Source organism: Rhincodon typus, chromosome 3, assembly GCF_021869965.1.
Source record: "Rhincodon typus isolate 14 chromosome 3, sRhiTyp1.1, whole genome shotgun sequence".
In the NCBI taxonomy this organism is placed as follows: Eukaryota; Metazoa; Chordata; class Chondrichthyes; order Orectolobiformes; family Rhincodontidae; genus Rhincodon; species Rhincodon typus.
The window spans coordinates 112,173,931-112,186,834 of record NC_063334.1 but is presented as its reverse complement, the minus strand read 5'-3'; the positions used below and the strand labels follow the sequence as shown (position 1 = coordinate 112,186,834).

At 39.7% G+C, this 12,904-nt stretch overlaps 1 protein-coding gene across 1 annotated transcript in view; it reads left to right on the top strand.

The window, feature by feature from the left end:
- Positions 1–12,904, top strand: part of neil3 (nei-like DNA glycosylase 3) — a 39,108-nt gene that overhangs the window by 10,394 nt on the left and 15,810 nt on the right. Inside the window, exons 2-4 of the mRNA XM_048594019.1 lie at positions 2,496–2,509; positions 5,775–5,988; positions 9,918–9,992. Coding sequence (XP_048449976.1) covers positions 2,496–2,509; positions 5,775–5,988; positions 9,918–9,992 — 303 coding nt within the window. The remainder of the gene's footprint in view (positions 1–2,495; positions 2,510–5,774; positions 5,989–9,917; positions 9,993–12,904) is intronic.

Sequence of the window (12,904 nt, the reverse complement as noted above, 5' to 3'; positions counted from 1 at the left end):
GCCCATCTGACCATTTATATCATCCCATGATCTAAGGTTTTCTTCCTTGATATTTACCATGCAACCAATTTTTGTGTCATCTGCAAACTTATTGATCAACCCCCCCCCCCACTACATTTGTGTCTAGATCATTAATGTACTAAACAAAATTAATCAGCAACTCTTAAAAATTTTTCAACAGTATTCTAACTAGGATTTGATATTGATCCACAAGTATATTTTGTCTTTTATATTCTTGGCTATTGCAGAAAATACGGAGGCATGGGATTGAGGGTGATTTAGCGGTTTGGATCAGAAATTGGCTAGCTGTAAGAAGACAGAGGGTGGTGGTTGATGGGAAATGTTCATCCTGGAGTTCAGTTACTAGTGGTGTACCTCAAGGATCTGTTTTGGGGCCACTGCTGTTTGTCATTTTTATAAATGACCTGGATGAGGGCATAGAAGGATGGGTTAGTAAATTTGCGATGACACTAAAGTCGGTGGAGTTGTGGATAGTGCGGAAGGATGTTGCAGGTTACAGAGGGACATAGATAAGCTGCAGAGCTGGGCTGGGAGGTGGCAAATGGAGTTTAATGCGGAAAAGTGTGAGGTGATTCACTTTGGAAGGACTAACAGGAATACAGAGTACTGGGCTAATGGTCAGATTCTTGGTATTGTGGATGAGCAGAGAGATCTCGGTGTCCATGTGCATAGATCACTGAAAGTTGCCACCCAGGTTGATAGCGTTGTTAAGAAGGTGTACGGTGTGTTAGGTTTTATTGGTAGAGGGATTGAGTTTTGGAGCCATGAGATCATGTTGCAGCTGTACAAAGCTCTGGTGTGGCCGCACTTGGAGTATTGCGTACAGTTCTGGTCACCGCATTATAGGAAGGATGTGGAAGCATTGGAAAGGGTGCAGAGGAGATTTACCAGGATGTTGCTTGGTATGGAGGGAAGGTCTTATGAGGAAAGGCTGAGGGACTTGAGGCTGTTTTCGTTAGAGAGAAGAAGGTTAAGAGGTGACTTAATAGAGACATACAAGATGATCAGAGGATTAGATAGGGTGGACAGTGGGAGCCTTTTTCCTCGGATGGTGATGGCTAGCACGAGGGGACATAGCTTTAAATTGAGGGGTTATAGATATAGGACAGATGTCAGAGGTAGGTTCTTTACTCAGACAGTAGTAAGGGCATGGAATGCCCTGCCTGCAAAAGTAGTAGACTCGCCAACTTTAAGGGTATTTGAATGGTCATTGGATAAACATATGGATGATAATGGAATAGTTTAGATTAGATGGGCTTCAGATTGGTTTCACAGGTCGGCGCAACATCGAGGGCTGAAGAGCCTGTACTGCGCTGTAATGTTCTATGTTCTATGTTCTATGTTTTATATTGCCTTAAAGCAAGCGAACACTGGCTTTTGTTACAACCTTATCTCTTGTGGTGCTGCTTTTAATTATTTGTGAATATGAGCCCAAACTCCTTTTGCTCCTGTTCTTCCAGTTTTTCAACTATAATTAATTTTATTTTTTCTAATATTTCCTACCTCACATTTGAAACCCATCTGTCTAAAAATTCATTCCACCATCTTGCCATTCTACCTTTGCAGCTTTCAATAGTCCTCTTGAGCAGAATAGATAGGTTTAGTAACATAATGCAGCAGGAAGAGAAGATGCAAAAAATGCAATGCCATGAGAATACAAAAAGTGGCATGCTCTTACATAGGGAAGGCAACGCAAAGTAGAGCTTAATGAATTCTGATCAAAAGTGCAGAAGGAGAACAGTTTGTGCAAAGGAAAATGACAGGGATGATATGCTGAGATTGGAATTATAAGGTAACATGCAAAATTTAAAATGAGAGAAAAATTGCACAAATGCAGATATATATAAAAAAAGGGGGAAAACGTAGTGCAAAAAGTAAGTTTAATGTGACTTGAGATTTTGAAAAAAGCAACGGAACTGCAGTTAACGGCACTTATGCCTTTGATATTACACTTTGTAGAGTAAGTAAATGTATGTTAAATAGGTCTATAAAATGAACTCAAATTAAAGCAACGCAATCAGGATAATTGTGTTGGTTCATTTAAATTGTTTGCCAGAAACAAATGCGTAATGTAAGTATTTTTGAAAGGAAACCAAATTAATAGCAACTGACTGCTATGAAAATAAACGCAGGCAGAAATGAACCATCCTGAGAAGATAGAATTATTATGCTTTGCGATAAGATGCTTTACTGATGTTGCAATCCTTTCATTTATGACAGCACTAAGCTTTTTTTTTGAAATGATGTGATTATCTTAGAAATAAAAAACATAGAAGTTCTTTGTATTTGGTAAAGAGTTTATGTTTGTATTTGATTTGTTGCTTTTCATGATGTCGGAACATTCCAAAGATTTTACAGCCAATTAAGTACATTTGAGATACATTGTTGTTACATAGTAAGCCTGGCAGCTAATTTGCATGCAGCAAAGTCCCACAACTGCTATATGATAAATAATCAGATATTCTGATATTTAGGTGTTGGTTGAGAGGTAAAATCATAAGATATAGGAGCCAAAGTAGGTCATTCAGCCCATCAAGTATTCTCTGCCATTCATTGAGTTATGCCTGATCTGACTGTCCTCAACTCCACTTTCCTGTCATTTCCCTTGATTCTTTTACTTATTAGAAGTCTATCAGTCTCTGTCTTGAATATACTTAACGACACAGGCTGGACAGCCTTTTGCAGTAAAGAATTCCACAGATTCACTACCCTCTATGAGAAGAAATTCCTCCTTGTTTCTTTCTTAAGTGGGTGATCCCTTACTCTAAGATTATGCCCTCTTCTTTTAGATTCACCCACAATGGAAAACTATCTCTCATCATCTACCCTGTCAAGCTTTTAAGAGTCTTGTTTGCTTCATTAAGGTCACGCCTCATTCCTCTAAACTCTAACGTGTACAGGCCAGTTCTACTTAACCTCTCAAAAAAAACCTTCCATATCTGGGATAGGTATAGCTTTATAGACCAATCCAACTTTCCTTAGATAAGGGTCAGAAGCTGTTTACAGTATTCTAGGAATGGTTGGCCTGCTGTGTTCATCCAGCCCTGCACCTTGTTGTCTCGGATTCTCCAGCATCTGCAGTTCCTACTATCTATGGTTTAACTAATGCCTTGTGTAGTTGTAGCAAGACCTCCCTATTTTTATACTCCATTTCCTTTTAAATAAATGACAACATTCCATTTGCCCTCCCGATGACCTGCTAGACTTGGGTCCTAGCATCTTAGTGATTTATGCAAAAGGGCACCTAAACCCCTCTGTTGTGTAGCTTTCTGCAGTCTTCCTTCATTTAACTAATATTCAGCTCTTCTATTTTTCTTGCCAAAGTGCATAACATCTCATTTTTCCACATTTTATTCCATCTGCCAAGTTTATGATCATTCAGGTAACCTGGCTTTGTCCGTCTGCAGACCTTTTGTGTCATCCTCAACACTTGCCTTCCCACCTATTTACTATTATCCGCAATCTTGGCGACTGTGCATTCATTTTCCTCATCCAAGCTATTAATATATTTTGTAAATAATTGTGGCCTCACTGGCACTGTGGCGCTCCATTATTTGCAGGTTACCATCCTGAAAATGTTCTCTTATCATAACTCTCTGTTTACTCTTAGTTCACCAACGCCCATCTATGCTTTTTTAAAAAAAATTTTCTTGAGGGATGTCGGCATCGCTGGCTGGCCAGCATTTAGAGCCATCCTTCACTGCCTTTGAGGAGTGAGGAGATGGTGGTAAGCTGTCTTCTTGAATTGCTGTAGTCCATTATTAATAATTATATCCAACACCATGCGTTTTATTAAGTAGCCTCAGAGAGATCTTAGCTAGGACATTTAGGAGAATTCCCCTTTTTTTAAATAATGTCCTTCAATATTTTAATATGTCATCTAAAAGATGGCCCTCTGTGTGCTGCACTTTGTTCGTACTGCATTGGAGTGTCAAACAAGATATCATGATCAAGAGACTGGAGTGATACACAACTTCTGACTATTTCCACAACTGATGCCTTTCTTCCACAGACTATTGGGAATATATTTTAGCATGAAATCTGTGTGGCTTAATCTTCAGAGAAAGTATCCTAATAAATATAATTGATTTATTATGATAATACATTCCTTTAGGAAGAAGTTTCCTGGCTGGTCATCTACTTCAATACTATTCCCGTACTATCACTGTATTCCCCTGATGTTTTTAAAATGTCAAAATCTGTCAAGAGCAGTCTTGAACATATCAATGAATGAGCCTCCATAGTCCTTTGGGACAGAGCATTGTCAAGTTTCACCATCCTCTGAGTGAAGCAATTCCTCCTCATAGCTGTCCTAAATGGGCTATTCCTTATTCTGAGAATGTGTCTTTTGCTTCCAGAACCATGGTGTGGTCTGTTTGTTGTATGTTTGAATGAGATCGCCTCTCATTCTTCTAGATTTCAGAAGGTATTGGTCGGTGTACTTAATCTTTCCTCATAGGACTGTATTTCAGTCCTAGTAATTAATTGGTGAACTTCCATTGCACTCCCTGTAGGGCTTATGTGTCTTTCCTTGTCAAAATCCTGGAACTTCCTCCCTAACAACTTTGTGGGTCTACCTACACCAAATAAACTGCAGCATTCAAGAAGACAGCTCACTATTGACTTCTCAAGGACAATTAGAGATCAACACCTAATGTTTGTCCAGCCATTGAAGTCCACGTCCCATGATGAATTAACAAAAATCAAATACTGGTAGTAAAATCATCCATACCACTTACAAATATTGTGGACAACTAAATATCGGAGTAACAAAACAGAATATGAGAGGGCGCAGGATTTAATATCCACGGGACACTTAACCCAACCCAGATGCCTTTTACCTTTTGAAATGGTCATTTTCTGTGCAGCCACCTAATATCTAATTGCTCATGTTTCAAAGACTGAGAGGTTCAAACGCAAAATTTTACAAAATGTCCTTTGAAAATTGAAGTAATGGAGAGGCTGCTTCTCCTGGCAAGTTTTGCATAATGGGCCAATCATTTAGGACTGAGATGAGGAGAAATTTCTTAACTCAAGAGGTTGTGAATCTTTGGAATTGTCCATCCCAGAAGGTTGTCGATGCAATATTGCTGATTATGTTCAAGTCTGTGCTAGGCAGATTTTTGGGGTCTCAGGGAATCAAGGAGAGCGGGCAGGGACGAGGAATTGAAGCCCAAGAGAGATTGAGGAGCAGCAAGTCTTGGCAAACCAAAATGACCCTGTCCGTAAACCCTGTGACAAGGACCACTGAATTGCCTTACTAATTTTAACCTTCAGCCATTATACCATTTTTGTTTGGTGTCTGTCTGCATGTGTGTGTATGGAGAGTTTTATAAAGAGGTTAGAGTTAGAAACCTGGTCCGTGCTTTCTATTAATTTGGGCCTAACAAGATAGGCAAATTGGGATAATTTGCATCATTTGATAAAACATTTGTTTTGTGACGGCTCTGGGAATAGTGGGACTTGGCTTCCAGCATGCTATCCGGTGAGGCGTGATTTCACCTCCTATTATGAATGATCTTATCACTTACTGTTAATAGGTGTTTGGAAATTTATTTCAAATTACAGCATTATTTGTACTTAAATGGAAAGTCAGTTGTTGCAATTTCCTTAAGTTACCTCAATATGTCTATTCATTCAGCTGATGAGGTTGCTACTGGAAAAGGAAAGAAACTTTAGATTTCAATGTATAGAGAAAACTAACAATGTTTTATGTTGACTTAAATTTAACAGTTTTTTTTATCATCAATCAGGAGCACATCTGATTGTGAACAGAAAGTAAAATTGTTGGAAGAATTGGATGTTTGCTCAGCGAGGTTCAGTTATTCCCGAGCTGAGAATGAATTGAAGCAACATGGTGCCCGCATGATCTGTGATGTGCTGTTGGACCAGACTGTGTTTCCTGGAGTGGGAAATATTATTAAAAATGAATCCATGTTTGATAGCAGCTTACATCCTACTGTGAAGGTAAAAGTCTTACTTAGCTGAGTCCATATTTGCTTGCCATTAATGGGAACTGGTCAACATTTTTTTAAAAATTCATTTGCTGGTGTCACAAGCTGGGTAAGCATTTATTGCTTTCTCCTGAATTCCCTGGATATTGTTCACGTTTAGCTGCATTTGGTCATGGGGTGTTTCAGTAGCTGAGAAGTCATGAATGGTGCTGAACATTGTGCAATAATCAGCCATCATCCCCACTTCTGACCTTAAAATGGAGGGAAAATCATTAATGAAGCAGCTGAAGATGGTTCCACCTTGCACAACACGCGGAGGATCTCCTGCAGAGATGTCCTGGAACTGAGTTGAATGACCTCTGACAACCACAACCATCTTCCTTTGTGCTAATTATGACTTCAATCAACGGAGAGTTTTCTTCTGATTTAAATTAACTACAATTTTGCACAGGCTTCTTGATACCATACTTGGTCAAGGGCTACCTTGATGTCAAGGGAAGTCACCCTTTCTCTCTGGAGTTCTGCTTATTTGTCCATGTTTGGACAAGTGCTGTAATGAGATCAGGAGTTGAGTGAGCCTGGTAGAACCCAAACTGAGCGTCAATGAGCAATTTATTATTGAGTGAATACCATTTCATAGCAAGGTCAATGGCCACTTCCATCACTTTGTTGATGATTGAGTCTCGACTGATCGGGCAGTAATTGGCCAGATTGAGTGTTCTGATTTTTGCAGACAGGATATACCTGGGCAGTTTTGCACATTGCTGGGTAGATACCAATTTTGTAACTGTATTACCTAGGTTTGGCTAGGGGTGTGATTAGTGCTGAATCATAAATCCTTGGTAGCATTGCTGGAATATTTTGGGGATTCATAGGTTTTGAATTATCTAGTGCATTCAGCTTTTTTTTTTATATCAAGTGGTGTGAATAGAATAAGGTTGGTATCTGCGATAAGGATCACAGGAGGAAGCTGAGATGGCATGACTAGTAGGCACTTCTGGCAGAAGATGCTTGCAGATGTTTCAGCCTTGTCTTTTGCACTGATGTGCTGGACTCCAACCTGCCCCACCTCCCATAATCAAAAGGGATATCTGTAGAGCTTCCCTTTCCAATGAGTTGTTTAATTGTCCACCACCATTCACAACTGGATGTGGCCGGCGTGCATAGCTTGGACCTGATGCATTGATTGTGGGATCACTTAGCTCTGTCTATTGCATACTGTTTATGCTGCTTAGCATGCAACAGGTTGATACCCTTTTTTTTTAGCTATGCTTAGTGATTTTGTTGGATTGAGGGTATGCTGGACCATTTTGTTACAGATTATAGTAAAATATAGTTCAGGTTGCTGCTGTCTGCCCAAAAGTGTGTCATGGATACCAAGTCTTGAGTGGCTAGATCTTTCCAAAATGCATCCAACCCAGTTAGCCCAGTGTAAGTGTCATAGAACATGGCAAGTGTGCTCCATATGAGGGCAGAACTTTGTCTTCACAAAGATTGTGTGAAGGTCGCTTCTGTTGATGCTGCCATGGACAGATGCATCTGCTGTAGTTGGATTTTGGAAGGTGAGGTCAAGTGTTTTTTTTACTGAAAGTTGAATTCCTGAACCCCTGCTGCAGACCCAGTTAAATAATTTTATCCTTTAGGACTTGGCAAGTTCAGCTAGATATATATATGCTGCTGATGGACATCGAAGTGACCCACCAAGACTACATTCTGGGCCCTTGGCTCCCTCAGTATGCCCTCCAAGTGGTGTTAGATGTGGAGGAGAGCTAACCCATTGGCTGAGAATGGAACGAATAAAAAAAGTAGTAACTTCATTTAAAAGGCCATTAGATGTTTGTCACTGTCCACTCTGCAGTGATGGCTCCATGAATGCTATTTGTCAATGAAGATGCTTTTTTTAAATTAGATTTTGAGATGTTTGAATTTATTCTGGCACTTTAGATTTCCCAGAGCTAGGGAAGCCCAGAAATTGAATGGAGGCTAGAACAGATGGACCAAGCAAGTAAGTGCTTTTCAACAATGCTTTGGAGAGCAACAGGAGCGTGTGCTCCCCTTTCTCGTTCACTCACCTCACCCTCACTCTCTTTGGTTGCTCGAGCAATCTGCTGCCAGGATTGTCCAACTCACTGAACAACGTGTATACTTCACGCCGTCCCTCTCCAACCAAACTGCATCCTATTTGTTTAGCCCCTCTCTCCCAATTGTCTGTCCAGTTCTTTACCCCACTCCCACACCAACATAAGATGATTCTCATTTAATGGGAATCATCCTCACAGACTGCTGTTGTAGCTTTCTCCCCTAGCTAACCTGTTGACCAGCATCTCAATTTTCCAGTCCACAGACCCCAGAAACTTCAAAGCTTTGGTCTAAGAGTTATTCAACACTCCAAAATCCTATCAAATGCTGAATGTTACATTCCTAATTATGTGTTTAATACATTTCACAGAAGACCAGCCATTTAATTTCTGATTACTTTGTTAATTCTGTGTCTCAGTTGCAATTTCTGAATGGGACTTGCCTCTTCATGACATTTGATAAACTTTTTCAATGTTTAGTTGACCACTTGTGCAGTCCTCTATCCACAAATATGTTTGATTTCAAATGTGAGCTAACATTCTTGTTTTGAGAACTTTTGCAGACCTGCTTATAACCCAATTAGCTGATTTTTGAAGTTAATTATTTTGGTCAGTCACGACTCAATTCTGGATAGATTTATAAAGCTGCTGTCAGAAATTCAGGCTGGAGAGGTTGTGAAACAAATGATGTAGTGTATATTTGAGCACTCAAAGGAATCAAGAGCATTGTATGATTCTTTTTTCAGTTTAACCCAGCCTATTGTGATTAAATTAATGTATTGGTAACGGCAAATTGCATTCATTTAGTGCTTTCACAGTAAATGTCCCAAGGCACTGTGCAAAAATAAAAAGCAAACCAGTGCTGGATTGCTTGCAGTCTTCCAGTGGGTCTCATTCAAAATTCCTTAGTCCCTGAACAAGGGATTCAGCATCGAGAAGTGGGTGGTCGAGCTGAGAGCAGCACCCTTTCCCTTACTGCTAACCCCACCATCTCCACAGCCTTTACCTTGTGACATCCCTCTCATCATTATTCACCTGAGACTGGAGACCTCGCGAAAGCATTTGGTCTTGTACAGGGGATTTACCAACAGCAAGCACTAGCTCCCTTGTGGTGCTGCTGTTAAATAAAATTGGTGGTTTCTGAAAGGCCAGCACCACTTGGTAGGCAGAACATGTGTCCTGGGAATGGCTGCCACTATCCGGTTAAGTGTCTGAGTGCCAGAGATATGGTGGGCCTTCCCTCAGGAGGTGGTACAGTGCTCTCTGTGGCTCTCCAGCTGGTGGGCAAAATCTTTGAGGGCTCCATTAAAGGCTGCCTTATAGATAGCAATGAGATTATTCATTATTTTGTACTTCAGTTTAAAAGTAATGTAAACCTGTGAATGGTTAATTTTAATTAAATAATACAATGTTTCAGATCTCTATCACCTTTTGTAGAGTAATTCTCAGACCAGTTTAAATTAAGCTGTACAGCCAGTTCAGACACAGGCTCCAAGCAACATCTATGCCTGAAGTAAGCTGCACTGGTGGTTAAAGTTTCCACTTTATTTGGAGTATTATTCGTTTCCAGATTATCAAAAGGTATTGTAAAGCCTTGTAAAGTAAAGAAAAAAAATTGTTTCCAGTTTGAAATCAAACAGCAACTGTCAATGATTTGAGGTAAACCAATATCTCAGACGCATTGAGCACTTGTGGTGTTGTGATAATATCACTGACCAGATTGATTAGAAAATAGCTCGGATGCATTGGTGCTTGCAGCACAGTGGTAAAATCCCGGTGTCTGGGCCAGAAAACCTGGATTCAAGTTCACCTGTGCTGGAAATGATTCAAAATACTTATCTCAGAAGCATGTCCTTTCTCACAGATTTGGCGCTTATCAGCTGAACAAATACACCATCTTGTAAAAGTGATACGTGACTTCACAATTCTGTTCTATAAGGTAAGAATGTGTATCTATTTATTTGAAATAAAACTAAATTTTTACATCGTATATATTAGTAACTCCCTCTAGTTGAAGTTGGCAAATGCTTTGCTTTCATCTGAGAACTATTGTATTGGTTTATTGGAAAAATAATTTTCAAGCTGAAAGCTTGGGTGTCTACTATGGTACACGTCAAGAAGTGATAGTGCAATGGTTCACATCTATGATTTTCCACGTTTCTTTGCCAAACTGGGCCAAATTCAGCATTATTGAATCTTGTGTAATATAGGAATGATTTAATCAAAAACTATTGTGACTTTAAAACAGCTTTCCAGTTTATATCTTGTCAAACTCATAAATTGTTTTCATGAACACCTAACTGTAAGTAGGGAACATTAGCCATGCTTTATCACTTCCCGTATTTTTCTCGAACTTCACAATTATGAAGCTGATTCTTTCCAACTTGTCTTAGCTAAGACATCTAAATTCTCTGTGGGACATCTCATTGTGAGTTATTACTTGTCATTTGAGCATGCTCCTGTTTGTTTATACATTAGCAAGGCACCACAATAGTTGCTGCTCCAGAAGCAGAAAGTACCACCTATAATTAGAATTTGAATTAGGTTTATTGTCACATGTTCTCACATGAGTGCAGTGAAAAGTTTTCAAAGTTGCCACTTACAGCGCCATCATAGGCATAAAGTTACCTAGATACAGGAGTTCAGGAGTAAATTTAAAAAATAAAGAAACAGAAAGTTCAGCATATTCTGTGGATAACTTCTAATTTCTCTCTTTCACTGTCCTAGTACAGCTTGATTTTTAACTGCCATTGTACAACCAACATACTGCCTGCAATGATTTTTGTTCCACCTTGGGCTTGTCCCAGCTTTCCTTTTGATACCGTTCTTCATCCTGACTTTAATGATAATCATGGGTTTAAAGTCGTGTCTCTGGATTATGCTGTCACTCAAGATTTTTTTAAAAAAATGTTCATGGTATTTGGGTTTCACTAGTTAGGCCAACATGTATTAACTATGTCTTATTACCCAGAGAACGGTTAAGACCACATTGTATTTCTGGAGTCACATGAAGATCAATCCATGTTCATGTTACCTTTAGGCTGTTATTCTAATGCTTTTCTTGGTACTTTTGCAATTCTTATCCTTTTACAAATTACAACACCTACAAGTCCCTGCTACGCATTGCCCAACATGCCTTAAGAGCTGCTCCCCTATTATGAGTGCAAGTTACAAATTAGCATTCTTATCTCAGAACCAGATGTTTTCTCAGTTAAGTCCAATTTCAGCAATTTGACATTCCAATGTGTTAAAGAATGAATTATTGCAGTCTTTGAAATGATGCAATAAATCAATGCTCCATCTGTAGCCTCAGAACAATGTTAAAAAGAACAAGGTTGTATTTTGAAGAAGAGCAGGAAAGTTCTTCCTAGTGACCTTATCAATATTTATCCCTCAACCAAAAGCACTAAAAATGTTTATCTGGTTATTATCATATTGTTGCCTGTAGCACCTTTTGACAGGTGTGTCTCCTAACTTACAACACTGACTGCACTTCACCTGTAGCGTGTTGGCTTTGAGATGTTCCACTATTATGAAAGATGCCCTTTCTCTTTCTTGCTTTATCACAGCAGTAGTTGCCAATCTTTGTGCAATAGCAGCCCATATTCATTGGTATCGCTGTTGGCTCTGAGATGGACAGTTATGGCTTCATGATCCATTATGGCAATTTGAGCATGGAATCCTGATTGACACTTCAGCATATTACTGAGTTAGATCTAAACCATTCAAATTGCTGATACTTGGGTGACCTCTCAAGATGCCTGAGCATTATTCAGGGTACTTCTGTCAGTGTTGTGACCAATATTTATTCCTCATCCAACAAGTTGTTGTTTCTGGGACTGTGTTGTAGAATTTGGCTGCTGGGTTTGCTTACATCCTGAGGAGAGTTAAGGTGTCGTATAGTTGAAGGGTTGATCTTTACCAATGCACTTGGAAATTGATTACAAAATCCATATCCTCATTTACAAATCTGTATGTGGCCTACCTAATTGACCCTATTTGGTCTTCTGTTCTTTGTCTGGCTTCTTTTATGTCTTTTAAAGGTCTTCAGTCAACTTGTGTAAAGTCGTTTTTGTAGAGTGGGCAGATATGGTAGTCAATCTCCACAAAGTGACCTCTGACAAACAGCAAATAATAACCAGGTAATTTGTTTTAGAACAGGAACAAAGAGCAATACAGCACAGGAACAGGCTCTTCGGCCCTCCAAGCCTGTGCCGGCATATTTTGCCCGTCCATATTAAAACTGTCTTCACTTATAGGATCCGTGTCCCTCAATTCCCTTCCTATTCATGTATTCGTCCAGGTGATTCTTGAATGCTGCTATCATGTCTACTTCCACCACTACCCCTGGCAGCGCTTTCCAGGCACTCACCAGTTTGTCTATGGAAAAACATGCCTCGCACATCTCTTTTAAACTTCCTTCCTCACAACTTGAACATGTATCCACTAGTGATTGACTCCTCTGCCCTGAGAAAAAGCCTCATACTTTCCAGTCTATCCATGCTGTTCACAATCTTATAAACTTTTATTAGGTTGCCCCTCAACCTCCTGCATTCCAGTCAAAATAAACCCAGTCTATCCAACCTTTCTTCATAACTGAAATCTCCCATACCAGGCAACATCCTAGTAAACCTTTTCTGTACGCTCTCCAAAGCATCCACATCCTCTGGTAGTGTGTGACCAGAACTGTATGCAGTATTCAAAGTGTGGCCTAACTAAAGTTCTATAAACAAAAACAAAGTTGCTGGAAAAGCTCAGCAGGTCTGGCAGCATCTGTGGAGGAGAAAACAGAGTTAACGTTTCGGGTCCGGTGACCCTTCCTCAGTTCTAAGGAAGGGTCACCGGACCCAA